The sequence below is a fragment of the Oryx dammah genome, unplaced genomic scaffold (genome assembly GCF_014754425.2).
Source record: "Oryx dammah isolate SB20612 unplaced genomic scaffold, SCBI_Odam_1.1 HiC_scaffold_3, whole genome shotgun sequence".
Lineage (NCBI taxonomy): Eukaryota > Metazoa > Chordata > Mammalia > Artiodactyla > Bovidae > Oryx > Oryx dammah.
The window spans coordinates 35,743,152-35,757,689 of NW_024070187.1; the positions used below are offsets into that span (position 1 = coordinate 35,743,152).

Consider the following 14,538-nt stretch of genomic DNA (forward strand, 5'->3'; position numbering starts at 1 on the left):
CATAAGCAGTTAGAGCATAGACTTGGAATACTGTGATAGTGAATGGTTTGCTTTGGAAAAGAATCGAGATCATTCTGTCATTTTTAAGACTGCACCCAAGTACCACATTTCAGACTCTTGTTGACTATGAGGGCCACTTCATTTCTTCTAAGAAATTCTCCCCCACAGTAGCAGATATAATGGTCATCTAAAATAAACTCACCCATTCCCATCCATTTAGTTCAGTGATTTCCTAAGATGCTGATGTTCACTCTTGCCATCTCCTGCTTGACCACACCCCATTTACGTTGATTCATGGACCTAACATTCCAGGTTCCTGTGCAATACTGTTCCTTACAGCATTAGCCTTTAATCTCATCACCAGACACATCCACAACTGAGAGCTGTTTCCGCTTTGGCTCAGCCTCTTCATTCTTTCTGCAGCTATTAGTAACTGCCCTCTATTCTTCTCCAGTAGCATACTGGACACCTTCCAATCTGGGAGGCTCATCTTCCAGTGTCGTATCTTTGCTTTTTCATACTGTTTATGGGGGTTCTCACAACAAGAATACTGGAGTGATTTGCCATTCCCTCCTCCAGTGGACCACATTTTGTCAGAACTCTCCACTATGACCCATCCATCTTGGGTGGCCCTGCATGGCATGGCTTATAGCTTCACTGAGTTATACAAGCCTCTTTGCCACAAGGCTGTGATTCATGAAGGGATATTGTTACAGTTGTCCTATTTTATTATTTATTATTGCTGCTATCACAGTGTGCCAAATTTACAAATTTTTTTATCGTAAGTAAAAGGTATGTATATGAAAAAACACGTACGTAGAGAAAAAAACATGGTGTGTGTGTGTATCTACATGTATATGTATGTATACTATCCATGGTGGCAAGCATCCATTTGGGGGCCTGGAATGCATCTCCTGCAGACAAAGGGGGACTACTGTACTGCCACAGTATTCTCTGAAAAGGAGTTACCACTTTACACTTCCACTAACAATTCCCAAAATCAGGGTGAACCTTTTTCCAAATCCTTGCTGATACTATATAGCACCAGTATTTCCAAACTCTGCCAATGTGAAATCACATCAGCCTCTCATTTAAATATGTAGTCTACGGTCACCAGGAAGACTGACCATCTTTCTAAGAAGGTTTCGGATGTGCTGCACAGCACAGGGGACCTTAGTTCCTGGACCAGGGATCAAACCGGCACCCCTCTGCATTGGAAGCATGGAGTCTTAACCATTACACCACCAGTGAAGTCTGAAACCAATCATCTTAATTTATGAGCTATTTCTATTGCTTCCTTTGTAGATTACTTTCTTATATACTCTATCAGCTTTTCTAATGGATATACAGGAACACTACACAGCAGGGATATTAACTCTTTCTATTATATGTTACCAATATGTTTGGTGAGGTAGTGGCTCACCTTTTAACTTAGAAATAAGCTTTCCTTTTAAAGGTAATGACATGAAACAACTATTAAAATAAACATCACTTGCAGGCTGTGCACCAAGGTGTATTGTGCTCTGTCATGACTGTTTCTGTACAAAGTCTAAAGGTTAATATAAGCAGTAGGGCTAACTATGGGCACTTCCCAGGTAGCACTCGTGGTAAAGTATCCACCTGCCAATGCAGGAGACATAACAGACTTGGGTTCAATCCCTGGATCAAGAGCCCCTGGAGGAGAAAATGGCACCTCACTCCAGTATTCTTGCCTGGAGAAACCCATGGACAGAGGAGCCTGGCAGACTTCAGTCATGGAGCTGCAAAGAGTAGGATGCAACTGAGCAACTGAGCACAGCACAGCAAGGACTAACTATAGAAAATTCAACTTTTCTTAATTGTTTAGAAAGTTAAATTATTACCTAACAATTCTTGCCTAAGTTAAAATCAATTTAAAGTACCTAGAATGCTACTACTAAACATAAAAATACTACTGAAATGTGTATATGTTTAAATATTTATCTAAATATAATTATGAGATGAGATAGAGGTGCTAATTAGCTCTACAGTGGCAATCATCAGTTCAGTTCAGTTCAATCGCTCAGGCGTGTCCAACTCTTTGAGACCCCATGAACCGCAGCACGCCAGGCCTCCCTGTCCATCACCATCTCCCAGAGTTTACCCAAACTCATGTCCATTGATTCGGTGATACCATCCAACCATCTCATCCTCTTTCATCCCCTTCTCCTCCCACCCTCAATCTTTCCCAGCATCACGGTCTTTTCAAATGAGTCAGCTCTTCACATCAGGTGGCCAAAGTATTCGAGTTTCAGCTTCAACATCAGTCCTTCCAAAGAACACCCAGGACTGATCTCCTTTAGGATGGACGGGTTGGATCTCCTTGCAGTCCAATCATACTATAATATAAATGTATTTAAGATACATAAATATATCTTAAAAAAGAACTATGTTAACTTACTCTCCCAAAACAGGACTGAGTTCTTTCAAGTCTTCTAGTGATGGCGTTTGGTCCAAAAGTTTCTTAAAAAGAGCCAGTGGAAAAGGGATGTCGGCAACATTACAATTGAATAGAGAAAGTCCACATAGAAGTCCAAAGAAGAAATAACTCTTCTTTTCAAATTTAGGCTGAAAGGAGAAAAAAAACAATGTATTATAAATTTTTACCAGTACAATGGAATATTTACATTAAGTGAACCTTTTTTCCCCTTTTAAAATCAAAATCAAATCACAAATTAAAACAAAAAATCTTGAGATAAGAATATTTAGGTTTTATACTCAATCACCAAGTCAATTTAAATCTCTGCCACAGTTTTGGTTACTAAAAGCTTTAACAGGATCGGGGTGAGGGGAGAGGAGAGATGTTGTTTAAGGGGAGAAACTGCAATGAGTAGCAAATAAATCCTAGAGGTCAAATGCAAAGTATAGTGAGTATGGATAACAATACTATGCTGTTTAATCACTAAGTCATGTCCAATTCTTTGTGACCCTGTGGACTGTATAGCCCACCAGGCTCCTCTGTTCATGGGATTTCCCAGGCAAGAATACTGGAGTGGGTTGTCATTTCCCTCTCCAGGGGATCTTCCCTACCCAGGGATTGAACTCGGGTGTCCCACATTGCAGGCAGATTCTTTATCCTCTGAGCCACTAGGTACCTGCAACAATACTGCATTATAATCATCAAATCTGCTAAGGTAGTAGGATCTTAACTGGTGGTGGTGGTGGGGGTTTAATCTCAAAGTTATGTCCAACTCTTATCTGATCCCTGCCAGGCTCTTCTGTCCATGGGATTTCCTAGGCAAGAATATTGGAGTGGTTTGCCATTTCCTTCTTCAGGGGATCTTCCCAACCCAGGGACTGAACCCGAGTCTCCTGCTTGGCAGGTGGATTCTTTACCATTGAGCCACCAGGGAAGCCCAGATCTTAACTGCATGTGCGTGTGCTCCACCAGTCCATCAGCTGTGTCTGACTCTTTGCAAACCCCTGGACTGTAGCCTCCCAAGCTCCTCTGTCCATGGAAGGCAAGAATATTGGAGTGGGCTGTCATTTCCTACTCATAGATGTGCTAATGGGATTCCCTGGTGGCTCAGACGGTAAAGAGTTTGCCTGCAATGCGGGAGACCTGAGTTGGATCTCTGGGTCAGGAATATCCCCTGATGGCAACTAACTCCAATATTCATAGCCTTTGTCTTTAAATTCATTGAAGAAAAAGAACTAAAACAAAGAATGAATGCCTAAGAAAGGAAGGGCTCATTTTTACCTGTACATTCTATAAATGGTCAAAAACATATATTGCTGAAGTTCTCCTGTGTGGACTTGAGAATCTGGGGGAAGAGGACCCCAGTTTAAGGAAAAAAAAAATCACCTTTTAGAATTAAAATTTATCTCCATAATTATAGCAATAATTCTTCTCCTAAAATAAAACAGTCTAGACAACCTAATTTTCTATGGTATATCCCCACACCTTTTCTCTCAAGAAATACCTACACCAAGAAAAGAGGACTTACCCTGACAGGAAACCACATGTAGGAAGCCTCTTCAGGATAGGTGAACATTCCATATTCTGGCCGGGTTATTTCTTGAAAGAGACAGTAGAAAAACTCTGCCCTGACTCCTCCAAAATCATATCCAATTTCTCCACTAAATGAAACCTAAAAATACAGAGGAAATAAGGCATCACTTCCAGAGCTCTGTATTGCTATGTATTAAATCTCATTTAATAATTATTTGTAGACACAAGTATTCAGAGATTAATGTACAGCAACTTCTAAAAATGTTTCTCTATCTTAAGTGCTTCTCTCTAAGAGGCCTAAGAACCCATGAATTCCCAATTCTAAGACTTGAGTTTCTTCTGTCTCATCTTGATTTCACCAAACTCATTTTACACTTCTGAACCCCCTCCTTTCTTCACACTCTTTTTTTCCCCTTGCTTTCTCTTATGAAGCACTATTTAAGTTTGTATTTCTCTCTTCTTTTTCATGTTGCTTTAATACCGAAGATTCCTGCAGTTCTATGCTGGCACCTCTATTCTTTCTCTTACCCTGCCCCTTTATATGGGCAAGCTCCTTAATCTCACAAAGCCTATTTTCCCATAAGATCATCAGAAAGATTAAATGGTACAACACAAGTAAAATCCTTCACAGAGTCTGGAAAATAATAGCTATTATCAAATGTTACCTAAATTTTAAAAATGGATGAATGAAAATTAAAATAAGTGAGTGGACTGGCTGGCTGACATAGGTTAGAATCATATAATGAAATTACCAGGTCTTTAAACATTATCTATGTGCAAAAATATTTAGAAATGCCAGCTCTAACTGCAAACTCCACACATTTAAAATAGTATCTTGAGATTTGGTCAAGTCAATCATTCTTTAATATGCGTAGGACAAGTGATACATTAGCATCTCCCATCAAACCATTCTAATAAATATTATCAGGAAAATCTTGTTTTGATTAAGTGGAAAGTCTAGAGCCTAACGTGCGTTTGTGTGTGTTAGTCTTGTTTGACCTTTTGAGACCCCATGGACTGTAGCCTCCATCCATGGCATTCTCTAGGCAAAAATACTGGAGTGGGTAGCCATTCCCTTCTCCAGGAGATCTCCCTGACCCAGGGATCAAACCCAGGTCTCCTGCATTGCAGGCAGATTCTTTACCATCTGAATCACCAAGGAAGCCCCTATAATCTGATGGTTGGGCTCAAATCCTGGCTCTGATACTTATCAGTTGTTTCATTCTGGGATAAGTTATCTAATAGTTTGCACCTCAGTTTTCCCATCTGTAACAGGAAGAAAAAACCAGAACCTTCTACACAGTGTGGTTGAAAGGGTTACACAAGTAGGTGTAAAGCTTTTATAATAGTTCCTGGCATAAGGAAAACATTCATTAGATCTTCTAGTCATTATTATTCTACATCAAGTATCTATTAGTAAGACAAATTACACAGTAACTAGACCAAGGATCATTAATGAATGTTCAGGACACGCTAATACCTACAATTATATCCTCAGAAAACTATGTAATCAATGAAGAGACTGTTCTCTCTTCAACAAAGCAATCTGGGTTCTTGCAGGACATCAGAAACAAGCTCTCAGTTCTCCTCTGTGTCAACTCCATCTCACTGGAACCTTTAAAAGGTGATGACCAGCCAGGCTTAGTCAGGCCTCAAAAGGGAACTGAATATCTTAGGGCTAGTACTGGAGAGGACAACCATTTCACCTGCTGCCCCTTAGCCAGAGAACAAAGGTAGCTTCTCACCTGGGATTCACAGGTAACTGAGGAAAATTAGGGGAACTGCAATACAGACAACTCCAGTGTAAGAGGGAGATAATTCCCTCTCTGTAAGGCCCATTGTTACGTTCTTTTACGTTTTCCTTCTCTCAGCAGCAAAAATATTAAGAATTATACTTTACCATTAACTCCCTCCTCAGATCTTCATTTTCAAACTGATTTAGCTGATTAAAAACATCCTCAATCAAGTGACTCCTTCTGACTATCAGATTAAAGGTGGGCAGTAAAGATAATGCAGACCCTTCTTGGTCCACAATGCCAGCCAACCTCATACAAGCTTGAAGTTTCTTCTCCTGGGAAAAGAAAAATGTTTCATTTCATTTCATCACTGACTCTAAGTAGAAATTTTCAAAGTGGAATAAACCAACTCAGTTTATTGTAAGTACAAGTCACAAACACTTAGGATAAGAGCTCTATATACTCCCACTGACTATATACACGACTATACAGTCCATGGAATTCTCCAGGCCAGAATACTGGAGTGGGTAGCCTTTCCCTTCTCCAGGGGATCTTCCCAACTCAGGGATCAAACCCAGATCTCCCACATTGCAGGCAGATTCTTTACCAGCCGAGCCACAAGGGAAGCCCAAGAATATTGGAGTTGGTAGCCTATCCCTTCTCCAGGGGATCTTCCTGACCTAGGAATTGAACAAGGTCTCCTGCATTGAAGGTGGATTCTTTACCAACTGAGCTATCAGGGAAGCCTATACACCACGGAAGACAGGCTATATATTCAGCATTTACCCCAGAGAGCAAAAGATACATGAGCCGTAGGGAACAAGAAGCTTGTGGGGTCAACTTGGGTAAGCAGGAACGTGACCAACTATAGGCTCCTCTGGACCACTGTACCATGTAAAGCAGTGGTCCTTAACCTTTCTGGCACCATGAACCAGTTTCATGGAAGACAATTTTTCCACAGACCGGGGTGGGGGTGATGGCTCAGGCAGTAACGTGAGTGACGGGAAATGCTAGATAAAGCTTCCTTTGCTTGCCGGCTGCTCACCTGCTGCGCTATGCAGCTGGGTTCCTAACAGACCACAGGCTGGTATCGGTCCACAGCCCGGGGGTTGGGGACCCCTGCTGTAAACACAAATACGAACACTTCACTGACCAAGCTAAAGACCATCAGTGTTTAGCCTAAGGAGCCTGAAGCAGTAAGCTGAAACCTAATACTCTCATCAGGATGAGAAGTTCAGACATTTAGAAGATATCCTTTTCTAGGGGGAAAATTCAGACTGATTTTAGGGGACAGATAATCTAGGAAGTTAACAAGAGAGAGACAGACAGACTCCCAGACTGACATACAGACTGTCCATTGGAAGCAAATGATAATTTGGTATAATGTCTATGTCTCTTTGCAAAAGAAAGAGGAAGCAAATCCCAGTTCCATAAAATAATTGCTGGAAACTTGTTTAAAATCAAGAGAGAAGAGTTAGAGTTGAAGCAAAATAAAGTTCTTGTATCTTTTTTCCTTCCAATATCCTTTTTTAAATATTTCATCAATGATCTTACTTGAAACTCTTACATCAGTTTCCTGTTTTATTATGGTAACTGTATTATGTAAAAGTTATCTAGTTTTATGACATATATATTTGAATATTATTCATGCAATACATATACAGGTGCATATACATATACAGATGCATATACAAGGGTAAAAGCTACACTTTTGGGCACTTTGTGCAAGGCATTGTTCTAAATGATTTACCTATATTAACAAATTTAGCCCTTATAAAAAATGCAATGAAGTACATTTTCTGAGGCTTTCTCAATTGTTCAATTTTAAGTTCAAAACCACTTTGCTGGATATGCTGACAAACAGAACCAAGTCAGTTGATGACAGTTAAGTACATGTGAAAAGGAAACACTTTTTATAAACCTTTATTATGGCACAATCACAGAGTACTAGCTGTTTATTTGCTGTATCCGACTGTGGCTCAGGGGTAAAGAACCCGCCGGCCAATGCAGAAGACATCAGAGATGCAGGTCCAATCCCTGGGTTGGGAAGATCCCCTGGAGTAGGAAATGGCGACCCACTCCAGTATTCTTGCCTGGAGAATCCCATGGACAGAGGAGCCTGGCAGATTACAATCCATAGGGTTGCAGAGAGTCGGATACGACTGAAGTGACTTAGCACACACAGTCATTTACTTGAGTCTGAATTTCAAGACTCCTCCATCACTTCTATTTCCACTACTGTGATTTCCCATTAGATTGGACCTTCCTACATATATTGCTAATCCCAATCAAGTCCACATCTGCTATGCCTCTCTGAGCATCATTCAGAAGGCTATTGGCGCTATTCTCTACCCTTTACTACTGAGGCCCTAATATGCCTCAAGGCCAACCCAACCTAAATTATGACAGTCTCTCTTGCCTTCTTTATTACAGTATAAGCTCCATGAATGCTATGACCACCACTGGTTTCACCACTGGCTCCCTAATCACCCAGCTATTGTGCAATGAAAAAGATACTCATCCTTTGATTTGCTAACAAAGACAAAGAAATAAGCACACATACCTGTACTTTTAAAAGTGAGTCTGCATACAGTAGTTTTGTTTTCGACAGAATATTAAAGATAAATGGAAAACGACTGAATATGACAGGATACTCGACGTCTACTGAAATGTCCTAAAAATGGAAATGATAACAATTTTGATAAATGAAAGGACAGAGAAATCTTACACCTTACTTCTTAGCCTTAAACCCCTGATGGATTCATCTCAGTACTTACAGTCAAAGGAATCCAAAATGTTGGCCAGTGGTTCTAGGATATGTAAAATTCTAAGAAAATGTTTTATGTATCAATGAAAGGTACATAAACCTAGTATTCTGCGTGCTCATTTAATTTCACCATTAATTATGAACTCCAAACACTTTCCTAAAGTATGTTCTGCTCCTACCTTATGAAATGTGAATTAGTTCACATGTATTCAGTAAATAGGGGAGTGATAAAATATAGAAAACTGGTTAGCTCAGACCCGATTTTTGCCAGGCAAAGAACGATGTGCTAGTAGAATGAGAATCTTCAGAGAAAAGGAGAAAAAATAGATTAGCTGCTGAACTGGCAGCCAGAGCTCTTTAGCTTTATTTTAGTAAAAAACACCCAGGGAACCCTCACCAAAGTTACAACCTTGTACTGGTGCCCCCTGGTGAGTCACCTGCCTCCTATGCCCACCTTAAGAGAAAAGCTCCACTCCCATCGGTTATCTCAGTACCACTGGTCCTCTAATTAGCCTGTGGATAGATTTCTATCCTTAGGTTTTTGTGCATTTTTTTATCTTCTCATGGCACTCTCCATGTGATCCGAGCTATCTCCCCAGCTAGCAGGCATTTTTCTGTCATAATTCTGGCTACAAAACTGCATAGGTTTTGAGGGGCCTGCCTTGTTTTTCCCATAAGCCCTGCTATTTCTATTCAGCAATTTTGCAGAGTGTAAGAATTTTTGGAAAGGTATAGCACAAGTGCCTATATTAACTTACCAGTGATAATACCCTCTTTAAATATGCCATACTTACTGAGTCCACTTTCCAGGAGGACCTTCTATATGCATCTACATGAAAATCAAGCCACTGTGTGAGTTCATTTATTTCAAAGATATTTTCAGGCAGTTGACATTTAGTCTGGTTTACCTTAAATAAAATATGACATATGAGAAAGTTTTATATATAAAGACAACTTTGCTTAATAGCTATAAATTAGATTATCAGAATAAATAGCAAGTTAAAGATACTTTAATGACCAGAATTTAGTTCTATCCAATTACCCCATCACCAAAGCCCCAAACTTTCAGGAGCATAAAGAATACCTATGACTTAATCATAGGAATTGATGGTATGATGATAAACTTCTACTTACTTTTAATCCCTGGTCTGGGAATTAGATACCACATGCTGCAACTAAGATCCAATGCCACCAAATAAATAAATATTTAAAAATAAATAAATGAATGAAATTTATATTCAAGAGCCAAATGCCAAAAATAGCGAAGATTCACTTTAAGAACAAGGTAGGAGTGTTTCTCTTAGAAAAATGTGAACAATACAGAGCCACATAAAATGACCAACAGTGCAGAAGAGAGCCTGGAAATGAATCTCACACACAGAAACTTGTTTTATGACAGTTCACACCACCTATCAGTGTAGAAAGGACAGGATTTCAGTTAAGTGGTGCTAGGTAATTGTTTGCATATGGAAAATAATGAAAGTAAATTTTCGATTGGTTTAAACAGCAAACTGCAAAAGGCAAAACGAACCTCAATACTCCCTTTAGACCTGAACAAGACTGACCTCTGCCTTGGGTCTCTGATTTAAAGGTCTTTGCTTTGGCCCTTCTCCAGCCAATCCCCTTCCCACAAGGGGTATGCTGGGTCAAGGGCTGTGTCTATGCAACCCACATATTTCCATCTACACTGAGCTCGAGAACCCAAGCTCTTCAAGTCCCTGCTCAAATGGCTCCGAGCCCCAGGACCTGCACAGGCCTCTCCCTCCACTTGCTCTCTGAGGACTGGAAGTCACAGGTGAGCACACCCCAAAGCTCCAGCGCACCAGGGCTGCTGCAGAAGGTGGGGACAGAACAGAGCCAGGAGGTACGAGGTGCACACATGGCCATGGGACACCCCTGGTGTGGGGTAAAGCCAAGGTAGGGAAAGCAGGGCAGAGGCCCTGGGATGGGCCCGGGGGAGGGTCCATCAGCACCTCTGCTTTGACTGCAGAACTCTGCAAGGAGCTGATATTTCCAAGTTCAAATCGGGCCTCCTCTGACACTGTACTTAGTCCCTCAGTCACGTCTGACTCTGTAACCCCATGGACTGCGACCCACCAGGCTGCTCTGTCCATGCGGATTCTCAGGCAAGAATACTGGAGTGGGTTGCATGCCCTCCTCCAGGGGATCTTTCCAACCCAGGGATCGAAACCAGGTCTCCCACATTGCAGGCAGATTCTTTACCATCTGAGTCGCCAGGGAAGCCCTCCCCTGTCATCAGGAAGATTTATTTGTCAAGATGGGAGGATAGACTATATTTTACTTCATTCAACAGGTTGCTAGCTAGCTTTCTAACCTTTTATACATTAGACATATGGTACAGGAGCCTCTGTGTGTATTCTCCCACTGGTCCCAGGTATCATCTGTGTTAGAAGACTATCTGGAGCAGCTCTCAGGGCTAAATCAGGCCCTCTGCTTACTTTATAAAATCTCACAAATGCCTAAAATAATTACCATCTGGTCCCTTGCAAAAAGAAGCCCCGCTGATCCCTGATTAAGGTGAATAGTTTAAAACTCTGAAGTGAAAGAAAAGTTTAAAACAAAACAGATGGAGTAAAGATTATAAAGGAATGGACTGACAGCATCATCTACATTGAAATTAAGAATGTGGGTTCATAAAAAACCACCAAGACAAGCTGCAAACTGGGACTTGATATTTGCAACACTTATAACAAAGGATTTGTGTCCAAAATAAAAAGTGTTCCTATAATCAGTAGGAAAAAGTTGAACGTATTTAAATTGAGGAAAAGGACAAGCATTTTACAGTAAAGGAAACAAGTACTACAATTATAAAGATGAAAATATGCTCTAATGCATTAGAACCAGTGAAAAACAATTAAAATCATAATTTGCCATCATTTCAATGTGGTACTAAATATATTTTCCAAATTTAAGTCAGACATGGGGCAACAGAATTATCATCTCCTGGAGACAACTTAAACTGGTCCAACCACTTTGGAAGACTGTCACTGCCAATAAAGAGCAACATAATTCAATTCTATCAATTCCAGAATTAGGAATGGCAACTAAAAAATAACATTTGATATACAATACCTATCTGTTACTATACATATCTCTTAGTGATGAACACTAAGAGGTATATACAAAAATGCTGACAGTAGTGTGTTTACTCACAGAGAAACCCTCTACTCCCCCGGCAAATAGAATTGCAAACAGTACATACTACATATCAGTCAATACTGGAATGGGAGGGGAATATGTATACCTATGGCTCATTCAAGTTGATGTTTGGCACAGACCAACACAATTCTGTGAAGCAACTATCCTTCAATTAAAAAATAAATAAATTTAAAATTAAAAAAAACCAAAGAAAAAATATGTTCTATCGTTAGAATACAAAATCCAACATGTCTTAGCTACATTAGAGTCTGACAGTATTCTGACATGGAATTTTGTTTTATAATTATTTACTATACTGTCTACAATGTTTTCAGAGAAGGCAATGGCACCCTACTCCAGTACTCTTGCTTGGAAAATCCCATGAACAGAGGAGCCTGGTGGGCTGCAGTCCATGGGGTCACTAAGAGTCGGAGACGACTGAAGCGACTTAGCAGCAGCAGCTACAATGTTTTATCTTTTTCTGTTTGTATGCTTTGCTTGACAAATGCAAAAAAACACTCTTTTTTCTATTTGCTACACTAAAAGTTGAAAAGTATTTTAAAGTTTTCCTAGTAATTAAAATTTAAATTGGCTGTATTCTTTGTGTACTTTTAGCTTTATGTTTTGAAGCTGCTGCTGTTGTTTTGAAGCTGTTTGGTTTCACAAAAGATAAATATTCATGGTAGTTCATAATTTAGCAATAAAAATAAAGTACATATAATTTTGTCTGAATTTAAAAAAATACCGGAATGGGTACTTATGGTAGAGACATACTATAAACTCAGAAGTGAAAATGAGTGAAATACAGACAGATGTATTAATCTGGATGAATCTATAAAATGAAACACTATGTAAGCAGTGTAGTTTATTCATATTAAATTTTGAAAACAGCAAAATTAAACAGCATAGTGTCTAAAATTACATATAGCTGTAGAACAATAAAGAAGTGTTAAGGGAACAAGTAACTGAAAACCCAGGATCCTGGTGGCCTTCAGGAGATAAGAAAGTACAGTCTGTGAGAGACACACAGGCATTCCTAAAGTTTTCTTTTTTAACATGGGTGGTAGTTACACTGATGTTTGTTTTTACCGCTTGTCTTTAAACTGTACATAGATACTATACACACTCTATATGCATGACTTCACAAAAAAAATTTTTTTTAAAGCAGTATCAACTTCATGCTTTCTAAGAGTCTGTTAAGATTCAAGCCAGGTGAAATCAAGAAAATTCTTATTGCAAAATAAAGATGTATGGGTTTCTAAATTAGCACTTACCCTATATAGCTTTTTCAACACTTCTAGGAGAGCTTTAATGTGATTGTTATTCTCAGAACTTTCAGTCCAATAATGCAGTTGAGCAACGATGGCTCTTTTAAACATCTGGACCAGATTGATGAAAGGAGATTCTTTCAGAGATGCCCAATATTCCTCTGAGGGGTACAAAGGTAGATAACTGTTAGCATGTAATGTTTCTTGGATTCTTAAAGGTAAAAAGTAGTCAATATTTTCTAAAGTAGTCAAAAAATTATTTTCTACAAGTAGTCAATATTTTCTAAAACAGAGTATTTTCATATATATCATAGGTATCAATATAAAAACACATTTGTAATATACTTTTCAGTAAATATAAGTTTAGATGTCCTCAAAGAAATGAGTTGAAATGAAAGTTTAATGTCCTCAAAAAAAGAGAATGCCTTAACAGTAACAGCACCACAAACCTGATTTAATTAATTTGTAAAGGGGGAAAAAGCTAGACAAAATTAATTAGTCACATTTTTTTGCCCCAGTGAAATAGCATACAGTATGAAAATCCAGATAAAAAACTATTTGTGATAATGACTCTTTTTTCACTCTGAGCATGAGTTTTTAACTCTAAAAAATCACCTTTCAGCATTGTGAAAAAGAAAACTGCTTTAAACAACGGCTTCATCACTTACACAGTGACTTAAGAAAACATAAGAAAGGGCTTCCCTGAGCTGATATGCTAATTGTGTCGAAGACCACAACAAAGTTTAATCAAGCCCTAGACCTAACTTCCAGTGTATTAGAAACACAGGGAAAAGAGTAAACAATCAGACAAAACTAGATGTGAAACACTTACAGAAAAACTGACCCAGGCTCTTCTTAGAAAAAAAAAAATTCTGCGAAATACTTTTTGAGACAAGTGCAGAAATCTAAACATGGCCTAGACATTATGTAATACAGTGGAATCATGTCTAACCTTATTAGGTGTGATAACAACGTCGTGGTAATACAGAATTCTATATCCTTATGCGATGTGCCTGCAAATATTATGGGTAAATGTCTCCAATTTACTTTCATATAGTTCAACAAAAATGAAACAATCTGTACATCAAGAGGGAGATGCTTACACAACATAACTGCTACTGACTCTCAGAGAGTATCTGGGATTTACTGTACTAGCCTTTCAATGTCTAGGAATGAAGTTTTTCTTAATGAAAAGTAGGGAGCAAAAGACCTTATGACCAAGTCACACATGTATCATTACAAGATCACTAAAAAGTGACTAGAACAATCCATTTTGGATGACCACAGTAATGATTATAGCATGTTTATATGCTAAGAATATAAACTGAAAAAAAGAATATGTTTAGTTATCTACCTAAGATCTGCTATAACTTTGCTAGGCATGTGTTTCCATTGAGAAAACTGTCATGTATTCTCAAGTGTAAACCATCGATCTTACCCATAACCCTTGACTTCTGGTCATTCATTTTATAAACAGCTTCTGCAAATGGAACCACCAGGCTCTCCCAGTTGTTACTATCATGCATCACAGGACATTCTGGGAGAAGGAAGAAAACTTCTAAAGCTTCTTGGTGTGGAGAATTAAACGGAAGATTTTTGAGCAGATTATCCCTGAGACATGAGGTTATCTGTGGTCAA

The 14,538-nt window shown here is 39.0% G+C and overlaps 1 protein-coding gene across 3 annotated transcripts in view; it reads right to left on the minus strand.

Annotated features, from left to right (window-relative positions):
* The window catches only part of HERC5 (HECT and RLD domain containing E3 ubiquitin protein ligase 5), a 45,684-nt gene that overhangs the window by 12,618 nt on the left and 18,528 nt on the right, over nt 1-14,538 (minus strand). For 2 of the 3 annotated variants that reach the window (XR_005720662.1, XM_040237878.1), the window contains exons 12-18: nt 14,339-14,528; nt 12,907-13,061; nt 9,268-9,381; nt 8,270-8,380; nt 5,871-6,041; nt 3,966-4,109; nt 2,420-2,586 (exon numbers count right to left, since the gene is read on the minus strand). Coding sequence is in view for 2 of the 3 variants with exons in the window: in XM_040237878.1 (XP_040093812.1) it covers nt 2,420-2,586; nt 3,966-4,109; nt 5,871-6,041; nt 8,270-8,380; nt 9,268-9,381; nt 12,907-13,061; nt 14,339-14,528 (1,052 nt within the window). In the remaining variant the exon portion in view is untranslated. The remainder of the gene's footprint in view (nt 1-2,419; nt 2,587-3,965; nt 4,110-5,870; nt 6,042-8,269; nt 8,381-9,267; nt 9,382-12,906; nt 13,062-14,338; nt 14,529-14,538) is intronic. The other variant, XM_040237879.1, reaches the window with a different exon arrangement.